Source organism: Malus domestica, chromosome 07 (genome assembly GCF_042453785.1).
Source record: "Malus domestica chromosome 07, GDT2T_hap1".
Lineage (NCBI taxonomy): Eukaryota > Viridiplantae > Streptophyta > Magnoliopsida > Rosales > Rosaceae > Malus > Malus domestica.
In genome coordinates, this window is record NC_091667.1 from 27,786,805 (window position 1) to 27,800,253 (window position 13,449).

The following is a 13,449-nucleotide window of genomic DNA, read 5'->3' on the forward strand; positions in this document are numbered from 1 at the left end:
TTGTGATCATTTAGTACTACGGTCTAATTATATTTTTTTTATGTGTAAATGAGAGGTCTTAGGTTTGATTCTCGCCAAAAGCGAATTTGAATCACATTATTACTAGCACATTATAAGATTAAGTCCACTCTCCTTCCTTATTAGTATAAATAATATTATTTATTAAAAAAAATAATAATAATAATAATTAGTGGCCCCTGTGACTCGTTGTGGATGAGATAACCACCTCTTCTTTATGTGTATTTGCAGATAGGGCTGGGTTCGGTTCTTTTCGGTTCGGTTTTTTGCCAAAACCGAAATCAAACCGAAATTTCGGTTCGGTTCGGTTCGACCCATATTTTTTTCGGTTTTTTTCAGTTCGGTTTTTTTTTCGGTTCGGTTTTTTCGGTTCGGGTTCGGTTTTTTTTCGGTTTTTTTTTTTTTTCCTCCAAAAAATGCAAAACAACCACAACATAAGATAGAAATAGAAAATATGACATGTTTCCATCTCTCCAGGACGGTTTTTCAATATTCATGAGGGAAGTTACTACTTACTAATTAATCTAAAAACATAAAGTCTCATAAAACTAAAAGTCTTCAAAAAATGAAAATAAACATTTAAAGTTCAACTAGAAATAGAATCAATCATCAATCAAGTTTAAGTCTTCAAAAAGTCCAAATTAAACATCAAAGTTTAAGTCTTCAAAAAGTCCAAATTTAAACATCACACAAGTCAAATAAACCTTCAAGGTTTCATCACTTCATGTCTTGCACAAATAAAATCTTCCAAGTCTTCAAGCTCAAGCTCATCGCATAGGCGGCCTAGGAGGCAACATAACAAATTGCATAAGCTCAGAAGTTCACAACCATGTAAAACAGGTAAGATTAATACAACAAGCATAACGCTATAAAGGACAATACTGAAGGCTAAGAAGAGATGAATGTAATGATTTAAAATGAACTCTCACTCAACCTAAGGCTATATACAATCTCCTTATTAATTTTGTTTAAGTGTCAGCGAGGTAAGACAACCATACCTCTTCAAACCGCTCAGCTTCATTAGCTGATTCAGTTTCAGCAACCACGGCAGGTGGTGGAGGTCCTATAAAATATTCAGAATCTTCTTCCAACTCAGCTTCTCTGTACATATGTAATAAAAACCACAACATTTCAAGCAGTCACAATGAGAAAATACTATAATCCACCACCACGTCAACAGGTAACCCAAATTATAACTGTAATTCAAAATAAACAAGACTAGAGTAATTGCAAAGTTGTTTCAAAATAATTTGCCAGCTGAATAATCTGTCAAATAAAATACCTTAGCTCAGCCTGTGCCTTCGTCAATTTGGCTGCTGCTGCAAGTAACTCAGTTGATGGCATTGCAGGGCCAATTGTCCTAAAATGTAATGCAAGCAATCAACCAAAAAATAACAAATCAAGGTTCTTTTCTTAAGCAATACATAAGTGTCATTAAATATTCGATCAACATATATCAAGCCCATCAGTACCTGATGCAATATGTAAAACTAAAGATAGAAGTATGGTTACATTAAAAACTTTTACCAGTATATTACTTTCAAGAAGAACCCAAATTATGGGGCTGTTTCTCACGAAAAATTACAACTATGCATGTCAATCTCTAACAAAAGCTATTGAAGAAAAACAGATCTCAACCTCATGGCTTGTCTTTAAAACAGTAATGTACCCAAAATTTGAGGAGCTTTTCTTTCTCAAACTCGTACTCTATCTTATGGTTGTCCAACTGCACAATTGAATGAGAAATTACAGTCAGTTACATAAGAAAACTCAGAGAAGAAAAAATTTGCATGTAACGGAAAGTGAAGAAAAACAGATCTCAACCTCATGGCTTGTCTTTAATTCCACATAAAACCTCCTTCCATCATCAGTTGAATCACAGCAATCCATTTCAGCACCCATCAGAATACGATGAGCCCCTAATTTTGTTTTGATCACAGAACAGTATTCAACATTGGCATCAACATTATGTATCGATGAGCCCCTAATTTTTCTTTCTGTTTATCTATTTTCTCAGCAACAAAAGAGAACCCAGAAAATTCACGAGAGAAATTACGGAGAGGAGTCAATACCTGGAGGACTTTGGGGCCGAGGAGGTGAGAGGACTTTCGGAGGGTATGCGGGTCGGGCAAGGACCTGGAGGAGATGGAAAAAACTATAGTCCGTTTTTCATCTTAATATTTTATATGGTTACATGAGTGAATTAATAACACAAAATGATTGTCTGGTTAGTCAAATAAAAGAATTACTGTCTTAAGCTTGATTCGAAAAAAAAAAAATCTATAATGAGTCAAAAAGAATTCGCTATCCTTCACTGACAATAACCTTATTACATGAATAACACGTGACAAATAGACATGAGGAAAATGATATACAAGGACCGCATCATAACCCTTCAAACCAATCTAACTCTCTCACCTGATTATTAAGATTGTTGTGGTGGTGTAGTCCTATGCACTACAAGCACATACTAATGTTTGATTCGAAGACATAATTTGATGATTTAAGCAAACACTTTAACGCTCAAGCCTCATTGGTGAAACGATTGGGAAAACAAATTGAGGGGAAAAGTTGTAGAAGTAAGAGGAAAAGTAATGAAAAAAAACACAATGGACCAATATGTGGGGATACAAAAGCATTCAAGGAAAATCCAGGTTCGGAATTGTTAATTATCATTTGATATCTAATACCTTAACCCTTTGATGTATATATACAATATCATTAAAGGTAATAATTTTTGCACGCTTTTTCTTCTTCTGTAAATTTTTATTTATTTGCGTCTCTTAATCTTTTTATTTATTTATTTAATTTAAATTATAAAAAAAAGAAGTAAAAATTATTTCCTTATCTCGAATTTGTACTCAGTTTTGGATTTTAACTCATTATTTCTTTAAAATTAAAAACTGGAGATCTTGGGTTCGAAACCAGTTGCTGGTGTGGAAGCTAGACTTGTCACAGCCCGTCCCGAGATTCTATTTATCGAGGTTGTGAAATGACGAAAGTACCCTTGACGGTTACTAAGGTATGTGTGTGGCATGTTTTGAATAATGCATATTTTCCTAAGTTTTGGAAAATTTAAGTTGGATTAAAGGATGTGTGTATATTTGTGTGGTTAGGGAATTAAAGAGTGACTTGTTTTGGGTGGACCACACACACACACACGGGACAAACCCTTTCCTTCCCCGTGCCCTCTTTCTCTTCCCTCATAGTTCTCTCTCTTCCCTCGTAGTTCTCTCTCTTCCCTCGCAGTTCTCTCTCTTCCCTCCTGATTCGAATGGTGTTACTTTTAGAACTGGAAACCTTAGAAATCGCGTCGAACCCGTAACCCATTTTGAAATCATTGTTCATGCACACGTGAATTGTTAAATTTCAGGGAATTCTAAGCTTACAGTGAGCTTAGTAAGGTCCTAAGTAAGCTTGGAGAGTTTAGTTTGAAGGTTTTGGACGTCGGGATCGTCGAGTTCGAAGTTGGCCGGTTTTCTTGGAATTTCTCCGGTGAGATTTCGTATGTTTTTTAACCTTAAAGTAGTGTAACGTGATTATACACGCTTAGGGCTTCAATTTGATATAAAATGCGTGAAAAATGGTTGAGAAATGACGGAGAACAAAGAGATTGAAAAATCTCCAGTTTTCCAGTGACTGGAGGAAGAAGGTGACGCGCGTGGGGGCACGTGGGTCTGTGCCCCTCCCAGCGCGTGCGGCCTCGAAATTTTTTTCTAAAAATACCTCGACGTCCGTGACGTCGAGTAGGTTACTGTGATATATTCATATACCCAAATTGAGCATCGTATGAGAAGTTATTACGAATTGTCGGTTATGTGCTTTAAATAACGTTGTTTTAGTTGTTTCGCATATAGGTGATACCTATCCCGAGGACGAGCGCATTCAAGGACGTCACAGGGGTTACGACCCTTCGACTTATCAGTGAGTGGGCAGTTATTTTCTATTATTACCTATATACTACTGAATTTCCCAGAAATTGAATTTAAATGAAAGTATGTTTTTAAAATGCCATGCATGCATATTATGAATTATATGAATTAGTAATTGATGCATATATATGTGAAATGGTGATGTGGACGCACATGTGAGTATCAGGTGAGTTTTATGTTATTCATGTGAACTATCGATTAAGTGAATTGTGTTGAAAGTTCAAACCTGCACCCCTGGTGTTAGTGCTTATATTATTCACCTTGCACCGCACGCTCACCTTGGATCTAAGTAGGTGCATGTCATACAGACCATGAGAAGGTTCCGACATGTCGTACAGACCATAGAGTGGTTCCGACTGTAGGTGATTTTAGATTATTATACAGCTGTTGATGAGATAAGCACTAGAGCGTATTCTTACACCATTCTTATCGTACAGACTACTTCAGGTAGTTCCGATTTATGTGCAGAGTAGTGCCGTACAGGTCACTGTGGTGACTCCGGTTGGTTTGGATATTGAGCTATGGAATTAACCGTACAGGACCAACTGCAGGGTCTTTAGTTGATTCATTATGTCACCTGTTATATTGATGCATTCTTAATCTGTTATTGACATTTATTGCATAGCATACTTTCTGGTTTTGATAAATATTGGTGATTTGAGATATTTGAAGAAGTATATGCATATTATGTTATTTTCTGGGAAAGTATACAGGTTTTACAGCGAGGGGTTAGAAATGTTATTAATTGAAATGTTTTCAAAAGCTTTGTTTTACTGACCCACTCAATTTTGTTTTACACCCCTCCAGGTTCTAGTTAGCAGCATTGGTGGCCCACGAGGATTCCCACGGCGTACTGACATACTACATAAATGTATGACTCACCTTCAGGTGTTGTAATTTAGTTATGGTCCTATTTGACTGCACCTAGTACTTATGCTCTGAATATGTGTGTTTCACACTTAAACTTACTCTAGCATGCCAGTTGGATATTATTGCTAGTATTTGGTTTTTATTTCTTCTTATTTATCTTATCTATTGCTTCCGCGTCGCACTTTTGGTTACGTCACACTCACGTGACGGCCAGTACGCCTTGATTCTAGGATCGGGTTATGTCAAGACTTGTGGCTAGGAAGAGGCTGAAATATCTATGTGAGTCTTTCCGACCTCCAGAAGAGGTGGATAACCGTAGCTTGCCACTAGTTATCTCCTTTTTTTAAAGAAAAAAAAAAGTATATAGTTATACCATGAAAATATATTATAAAATAAAAAAAAAAGGAGCAATTTTTATCTCTAATTCTATGAAGATAGTCAACTTTAGAGGAACTTTTGTCTTCAAGCTAATTCCCATGACAATATATTCTATTTAGTTCTCTCAAATTTTTATATTTGATTTTGTAAAGAAATATAAGAACTATTTTTTTTTTTTTTTTATTTTTGGCCAAAAAATTATTTCCAACATAATGTATTGATCTGAGCCTATCACTTATAGGAAAAATGCAAATGGAAAGTCCAATTTGATGAACCAAAATAGTACTGTGAAGATTTAACTAAATCAATTTGATAAACCAAAATATTACTGTAAAGATTTTACTAAGTCATCAAATGATTAAATATCAAAACACGAACAATTACATGCATGTTGCAACACTTGTCACATAGTTTATTTATTTTTCATTCTAAAATTATCTCCATTTCCATGAAACAAGAAAGATTTTGTAATACAGAAGTTGTAGTGAAGATGGCAAGAGAAAATCAAGAACAGATAAGCAGATTCCACTCCCCATGACTCGTTGGCCGACGTCTGAAGGCGATGCGATCATTGACCTTTTAGCGTAAAAATGTGATTTTTCGTTAAAATATACGAAAGCTTTTCGTTAAAATTCTTTTTATCAATAAATAAAATATCTTGATTTTTTTTATTAGTACATCAATATTTTTAGTCTTCTTTAAAAAAAAAAGATTTCATCCCTATTTTAGCTAATTAGGGACCAGAACAAAAGTTTTCCTTTATTTTTTTAACAAATAATAAGATAATTATATTGAATTCATTTAAACTACGAGAAGAGATATTCAAACACAGAACCTCATGCGCATGAACGAGAATGCTCTTAACCATCATATACTAATTAAATTCCAAATACACCATAGTCATCAACATTCCACAAAAAAATTTAAAAAAAAATTAAAAAGAAAGAAAAGTCACGATCAACACCATATCTTCCGTTCCTCATCATCTATTCAAGCTCAAGAATTGTATTTACAAGAGCCGTGGCTTGGGTCGGTGGTGGTGATTTGTCCGGACCCAGAGAAATCACAGTTGAAGTCGTGACGGCCGTTAGCCTGGTAGTAAGCATTCATAAGGTAAGACGCGCGGGCTCTAACGTCGTTATCAAAGCAAGCGCCGCCTGGCTGGATGGACTTGCAATCAACTCCGGTGCTACAGACGTAGTCAATGTTTGATTGCAATGCTTGGTTGCTGGCTGCTGATTTTGCCACGCACCACTTCTTGCCTCCTGCTACCGGTGTTGTCGGCGTCGCTGGTGTTGATGGTTTTGCTGGTCCGGCAGGCTTTCCTGGAGTTGCACCATCCTAAATCACACAACGATTTAGTATACATAAAGACTAACATCATTCTACCATAACAATATAGCATATGTGAGTTAAGTCAGAATGTTAAGGCAGTATATCCGCCACTCTGAAATATCGATAAAAATACATCTTCGGTACAAATTCAAAATTTGTATGATGAGAATCCAATTTGGTTAATATGTAGCCTAACAGAGAACATTAAGAAACTACTAAAATTATATGTTTGCATCAAATGCCAATTCTTGTATATCCACAAATTTTGTTCAACAAATAAGGTTTGAGTAGTACCGATGACACTACATTTTACTATATTAGCTAAATATGACAATGTTTTATTTGTTTCTTGACCATTATGATACATAATTATTACATTTAAATTAGAAATTTACACATAATTAATAACCGAAAACTGATTATGTCTCTCTAACTAGATGTAATTTTTTATTTTGTGATTCAATAAAGTTCACCTCGTTCGGCTTTAGATTTTCCTAAAAATCATAACTTAAAACTAGGAACATTTTTGCTCCCCACTCTAAACTTTTATGCATGGTTAATTATTTGTCATGTGTCACTTAATCATGATTAATTTTTTTCAAAATAAAAAAGTAACATTTAATATAAAAGTTTACTAAAATTAAATGAAAGAACAAATGATAAATGATTAGACGTATTCATGAACATGCATCTTAATTATAATGGCGAGCAAAAGTATTCGCCTAAAAGCTGAGATCATTTGTTAACTTTACACGTTATTTGGTGAACAATTTAATTCAATAAACAGTATGAATTAAATTAATTTTTTTTTTAATTGGATTTTTACCAATATAATTCATATCACTAGACAGATAATAAGATATGTATGTTAAAAAGTTAATAACTTATAAAATAAAATTTACCGCTATTCTTATTAAAATAAGTAATCTACCATCTATGTTCCTTAAAAATTTCTTGATTTGATGGGGTGCAGAAACGTTCCCTGCAACATTATTTAATTTAACACAAGAAACAAGACACCGAATCTAGAAAATTTGCTTAATCAACGGTGCATGTGACCGACGTTTTAAAGTAAAAAGCCTACGAATTAACAAATAAATATTTAATACAGAAAAAGACAAATAAATATTTAATCAAGAACCAACCTGTTGATTGCGCATAACCCCAGCATTGTAAACCGGAGTCATGTCCGGTTTGAACAGCCCAAAGTTCTTCTCAGCGGCCGAACCGGGTTTCTGGTTCTCATTAAACAAAGCAAAGATGTAAGTCTCGATCGTACGGTTCGGCATCAATGGCGTACCCTTACCGGACTCAATATGCTTGATCAAGTTACCGTTGTAGTCCGCAGCGTTCTGAACCGAGCAGACTGGGAGCTCGCAAGCCGAAGGCCAACCGGTCTCGCCCGCAATCAAGTTCACGTCACCGAACCCGATTGCCTTGGCAGCTGAGTAAACCGCGTCCATCAACCCATCGAACATGTTAGTGTAAAACTTGCCGGTGAATTTATCGCGCACACCACTGTTGGGTCTGAAGAGAGCGTAGTTCTCCTTTTCGGGTGACCACCCGAAAAACGGGTACGGGTTAACCATGAAAGGCGACTTGGTCTGGCGACAGAACAGAAGGATTTGGGCCAGAATTGGATGCACCTCCGGTCTGAACCGGCCTGTGCTGGGCGGGTCGGAAGACAACATCATTCCGAGCGAGTGAGGGGTCGAGACCTTGACGTCCTCGATTCCCTCACGGATCAAAGCGTTGTGGAAGGTCCTCATGGCAGGGACGAGGCTCGCCTTGAGAGCGTCGTCCCCCCAGTGGAGGACCTCGCTGCCCATGGCAATGTATTTGATTTTGGTTGCCGGGTAAAACGGCTTGACGTGATCAATGATCCAATGGCGAGCGGTGCGTAGATTTATGAGGCTCTGGATGTCTCCGTTGGGGATGGTAATCGTCAAGGAGATGTTGGTGTTGGCGAATGCCTTGATGATGTCGGGGTTGGCGTCGAAGAGTTTGACGGCGTCGATGTTGGTTTGGGTTTTGATGAAGTCGGCGACTTGGGCCGGTGGCGGGAGGTTGTCGGCGAGAGTACCGTAGTTTACGCCGATGGAGTAGGCTGTGGCGGCGAGCTGGACGAGGAGGAGAAGGGAGAGAAGGAGCTTGGTGGTGGCCATGGTTGCTTTTTTCTTTTTGTGGTGGTGCTTTGGGAAGGCGGTGGATCCTCTCCTTTTCCTTTGTAGGATTGGGGTGTCGGCAACTTGGTAGTCGTATTTATAGTGGGGAAAGGGATAGGACATAAGGGGAAAGGGATAGGACATAAGAAGATAAGGGACGAATGGGATTGCGACATGTAGTTGGGCAAATATCACTTTTGTTTGTGATTTGGGTAATGAATCTAATGAAAATTTAAAAGTAAAAAACATGTAAGATGATGATTTGTTTATTACTTAAATTTTGATAAATATACGATATATCATTTAATTTATAAATTTTGTTTTTAAATTTAGTTTCACTTTCTTTATCCTTATTATTTTTATTTACTGCTAATTATGTTGAATTTTCTTGAAGTAAGCTAATTGTTAAGATGAATTTGATCTTTTTATTGCACTTTCAAAACCTGAAAACAACAAACCCTAAAACGAATTATCTATTTGGTCATATTACCATATAGATGATAGAAAAAATTTATCAGACAGTTAGAATGGATATAATATCACTGTTCTTTTGATCTCTTGTCTCTTATTATCACGTAAAGAAAAAATACGCCATAACAAGTCTCAGAGCCGTTGTTTGAATCAAAAAGCTCAAGGTAGAATCAAGTGCAATGCATAGAGAAGCATCTCTAGCTGCTGAGAAATTGAAATGTTAACTTTTGACTTTGGGTGATGATACATACCAACTCACCTTTGGCAGTTGACTGGGACAAAACTAGCCGTTGTTGTAAGATTCAAACATCGTTGTATCATACCCCATGTTCTTTTGGCAAAGATGGAATATGATATGATTTTTATATTGATGGTATTGCCACATTGTTACACTGCAGTGTTGTGAGTTTCTTTTGGAATATTTGTTTAAAACATCATTCAGATCGTCCACTCACAATACTATGCCTATAAATTAGTAACACCATATATGATATTAATTTCACACTCATCAATTTCTGTTACATAATCCCTAATCATATATGGTTAAATATATAGGAATTGGATATGCTCCGGACCTTAGTGTTTGGAGCCTAATGATCAATCCATCTTAATCGTTGATTGGTGTGTAAAAAAAATTAGAATTGTTGATTTGTATGTAATGGATCGGAAAAATAAGTTAATAAAAACCGTTAAATTTAATTTGTGTGATCCAAATTAGTTAATCCTTTATGCTTCGAACATTAAGTTCCAGAGCGGATTCAATTCCAATTATATAAACATTTGAGTGGCGTGTTTGATGATGCGTAGTCAAAAACAGATGTCATACTTGACCAGGACCAGAAGCTTTGGCATCCGATACCTCATCGTCATCCTTCCACCATCTTTGATTCCACGCGTTTAAATCTCAGAGTGAGCAAAGCATCTCCAAAACTTCGATGTTCCAACTGGAAAGGATCTCTCCGGATCCTCTCCACCAAGTTTACCAAATCTACTCATTCGAGTTATTGAAATTTGATTTAACGATTAAAATTAGTATAATTTTTTAGAATTTCATGTTTATAATTGTTGGATTAAATTTTAATAATTTGGATGGATGAATTTGGTGAAAGAATCCTTCGTTCCAACTGGGAACACGACAGAAATCTTTTGACCTAAACTTGCCGGTGTAGACACCGTGTTGGATTTCCATTGGTTGCCCAGAAAAATAATTGTCTAAAAGATGGGGCCGCGACAGAAAAAAATGATGCGCTGGAATTGTGCACGTTGATTTTGTTGTCATTTTACTTTTCTTCTTTTGTTGTCAGGAAAGCAATAAAGTGATGTGTTCCGAGTCTGTTCACGCGGTTTCTAGTTTGTAACGTTGTAGACTAACGAGCGGGTGATGGTGAGGGCTAAAATGTCCAGAACACAAAGGTCGGCACGCATTTAGCACACAAGGCACTTACTCTTATTATTTTTCTGCAAGGTACCAAGAAACAGTTTCAATTTTTTTTTTGTCAAGTTAGATATTTTTTTACTACATTAAAAATAAATTTAAAAAAAAAAACTAGTACAAGGCCCCAAATAAAAAACCATGTAAACAATTCCAAATAAAGTAAAAGGTCAAAACAAAATGAGAGTTGCAGTCCAAGATACAACAAGAAACTCACACAAGCTTAGGCCCAAAGGTTGCAAAAACAAACAACAAAAAAAACCTAATCTCTACTAGCATAAACCACACTATCGCCGCCGTCACATTCTCAGAGGAAGCCAAACTCTGAACCTGAGAGAGTATACACCATATCAAAGTCTCATTCACGAACTCCTGCAAATATATACAAACAAAATATCTTATGTGTAGAGACTGGCGCTAAAGGGGTATTTTACATACCAAACACTTGGCCTTGATGGGGATCTGACATGCCAATTGGGGGAAGGACAATGGATATGATATCCAATTTCTTATTGAAGCATACTGATCTTAGCACATGGTGGGATGGGGATGAAGTATATCACAGCTAGGGAGGAGGGAGCAAGGAAAATTAAAAGACAGAAAGTAATAAAAGCAAGCCAAAAAGGCTAGATAAGGGGCATGAAGCCTAAATCTGAGACAAGTTCAGGGATAGTTGAGATCTAGCTTAGGAAAAACTGAGATAAAATTAAAGAGATAACCAATAATGAAAACGAAGGAAGGAGACTAGAAAGGGGGAAGGAAGAGGAGGTGGATGCAAGGAGGGGGAAGGGGCAGAAGAGATGATAAAAGAGGAAAAGGAAGAAAGGCCAAAGAAGAAACAAGGGAAGGAGAAGTAAAAAGAGGAATAGCGGGCTGCCACCTACCCCGAGCAAGAGCAAGGGGCAGCTTCTGAAACTTCAAACTAGGGGGGGTGCTTATGAATCTAGAATTTGGAGTTCACATAGAGAGAAACTGCGTAACTGCAGCCCGCTTCGCCTTGTTTTCTTGTTAAGAGAGTTTCTATTTAGGGTTTCATAATTTTGTAGCCCGATTTGGATCGTCAGCCCAGCTGCTTAATATAATGGGATTGATTGGGATGATTCTGGTTGTTTATATGGTTTTTGGATTTAGTCCAATGCTGCCCTTGACAAATAAGAGCGACATGGATTTTGCTTAAACGAAATGAATTACAATAATGCTCAAGAAATACAACTCCAAAAGAAATAAACTTTGATTAACCTTAAGTTTAGGCTTATAATTAGTTGTCTTCATTCTTTTTAAAGAGCATGAACAAATGGCTGACATGCAAACTATTCAGCTTGTTTTGGGGTAGCGCGTGATTATAGTAAACTTGGTGTGTATGACACCACATAAATTACATGCACACAATTTATGTCTTAGAAGGAGTTTATACCTTGTACATATTTGAATGACAAGGCATTTGCCTCCTTTCAAATGGAACATTAGTGTAAAACTCTAGCTTGGTTTTGTCTTTGTTTTTGATAATTTTTTAAGCAGTGTCTTTTTTATTTTATTTTATTTTATTTTTTAAATGTAGTTCTTGATTTTGACAATCACATTTGGAGTGAGTTCTATAATAATTGGTGATCCCGAATGACTTGTTAAGGATGAGTTAACAACTTCTTTTTAATGTGTAAGCTGTGAGCATGGTAAAAAGAATTAGTGAAGCGAAACTTCCACAACTCTCTCTCTCTCTCTCTCTCTGAAAAAGCTTCAAAAGAAAACCCTTCTCAGCCACCGACCCTAGCCTTTGGCTTTTGGGTCGGTGGCAGTCCTTATTCTCTCTTGCTTTCTTCTGCTTTTCCTTCTTCTCTTCATTTTCTTCTCTGTTTCTCTGTTTTTTTTATGAGCTATGTCTCATCTTTCTGAGCTCTTGTCTCAGTTTTGTACCCGCTCCTCAACCAACTATTGCTCACCGCCATCCCCCTTCTCCCTCCCCATCACACCCTTTTCTCCTACCTCATTCTTCATGCACTTCATCTTTTCCAACTCATAACCAGGAATTAGATTTCGGAGTGTTGGGCTCTATCTTGACACGAGGCCTAACCTTCAAAGTTCACTATCAATCCAGCTTACCGGAAAAATTGGGCGAAGTGTGGAACGATTCACGTCAGAATAAGGGTGTTTTACACACCCCATTCGCCCTTCCCTTTCCTCCTATTACTTGTGGTGACTTTTATTGCAGGCGTGGCTATGGAAACTTTGGCTCTTGGTGGATTGACTTTGCGTAATACTCTCATGTCTAGTTTTTGGTTCGGGTGCATTTTTCAATTTGGTGTTGTGGAGCCAAAAAATAATCAAGAGGCGACACGTGGATTTTTAGGTGAAGAGGACAAAATTACCCTCGAGACACACCGGGTTTCCTACACGCGAGTAGCGGAGAATCATCCATCAACCGAGTCAAGAGTGCCCAAAATAGGTAACAAGTTCAAATTTATCTCATCCATTTTTACTCCATATCCTCTACAAGGAAATCATTCCATAACCTTCAAAACCTTCCATATAAATTAAATTAATTAGGCTAATTAATGGATTAATTCTTAATTAATCCATCAATCACCAAATTAATCACCATTACACCCCAATGCTCTATACATAGGACTCCATTTTCTTTGAAAAACTAAGTCCACACTCTTGCAAAACTCCAAAAACTCTCTAAACACTTTTCTTTCTAAATTCTAACTTTGGCATCAGAGGTTTTTCGGCCAAAGCCCCCTCATTCATCGTGGGCGCGTGAGGCTTTTGGCCTTGACCCGAAGGTGTTAATTGTTTTGTAGGTGCAATATTGTCCAAGATGAAGGAGGAAGAAATTTGCATCCACAAATTG

The 13,449-nt window shown here is 36.9% G+C and overlaps 1 protein-coding gene and 1 long non-coding RNA gene across 2 annotated transcripts; both read right to left on the minus strand.

Moving 5' to 3' along the window:
* Positions 1–6,053: 6,053 nt before the first annotated feature.
* On the minus strand, positions 6,054–8,898 carry LOC103435067 (glucan endo-1,3-beta-glucosidase-like). Its single transcript, XM_008373468.4, has 2 exons — positions 7,679–8,898; positions 6,054–6,539 (listed from the first exon to the last, which is right to left on the minus strand). The coding sequence occupies exons 1-2, from the start codon at positions 8,840–8,842 to the stop codon at positions 6,195–6,197; spliced, it is 1,509 nt and encodes a 502-aa protein (XP_008371690.2). The 5' UTR covers positions 8,843–8,898; the 3' UTR covers positions 6,054–6,194.
* A 1,835-nt stretch (positions 8,899–10,733) lies between these two features.
* LOC114825797 (uncharacterized) lies at positions 10,734–11,799 on the minus strand. The gene is made up of 2 exons (XR_003774588.2): positions 11,040–11,799; positions 10,734–10,931 (listed from the first exon to the last, which is right to left on the minus strand). It is a non-coding gene; the product is annotated as an uncharacterized lncRNA (long non-coding RNA).
* Between the last annotated feature and the right edge of the window lie 1,650 nt (positions 11,800–13,449).

Bases quoted from the DNA above. Each gene is read 5' to 3' on its own strand.
- LOC103435067 (XM_008373468.4), bottom strand. From the start codon at position 8,842: ATGTCCTATCCCTTTCCCCTTATGTCCTATCCCTTTCCCCACTATAAA. The intron at 6,540-7,678 runs GTTGGTTCTTGA...TGTGTGATTTAG, and splicing joins GGGTTATGCGCAATCAACAG to GATGGTGCAACTCCAGGAAA.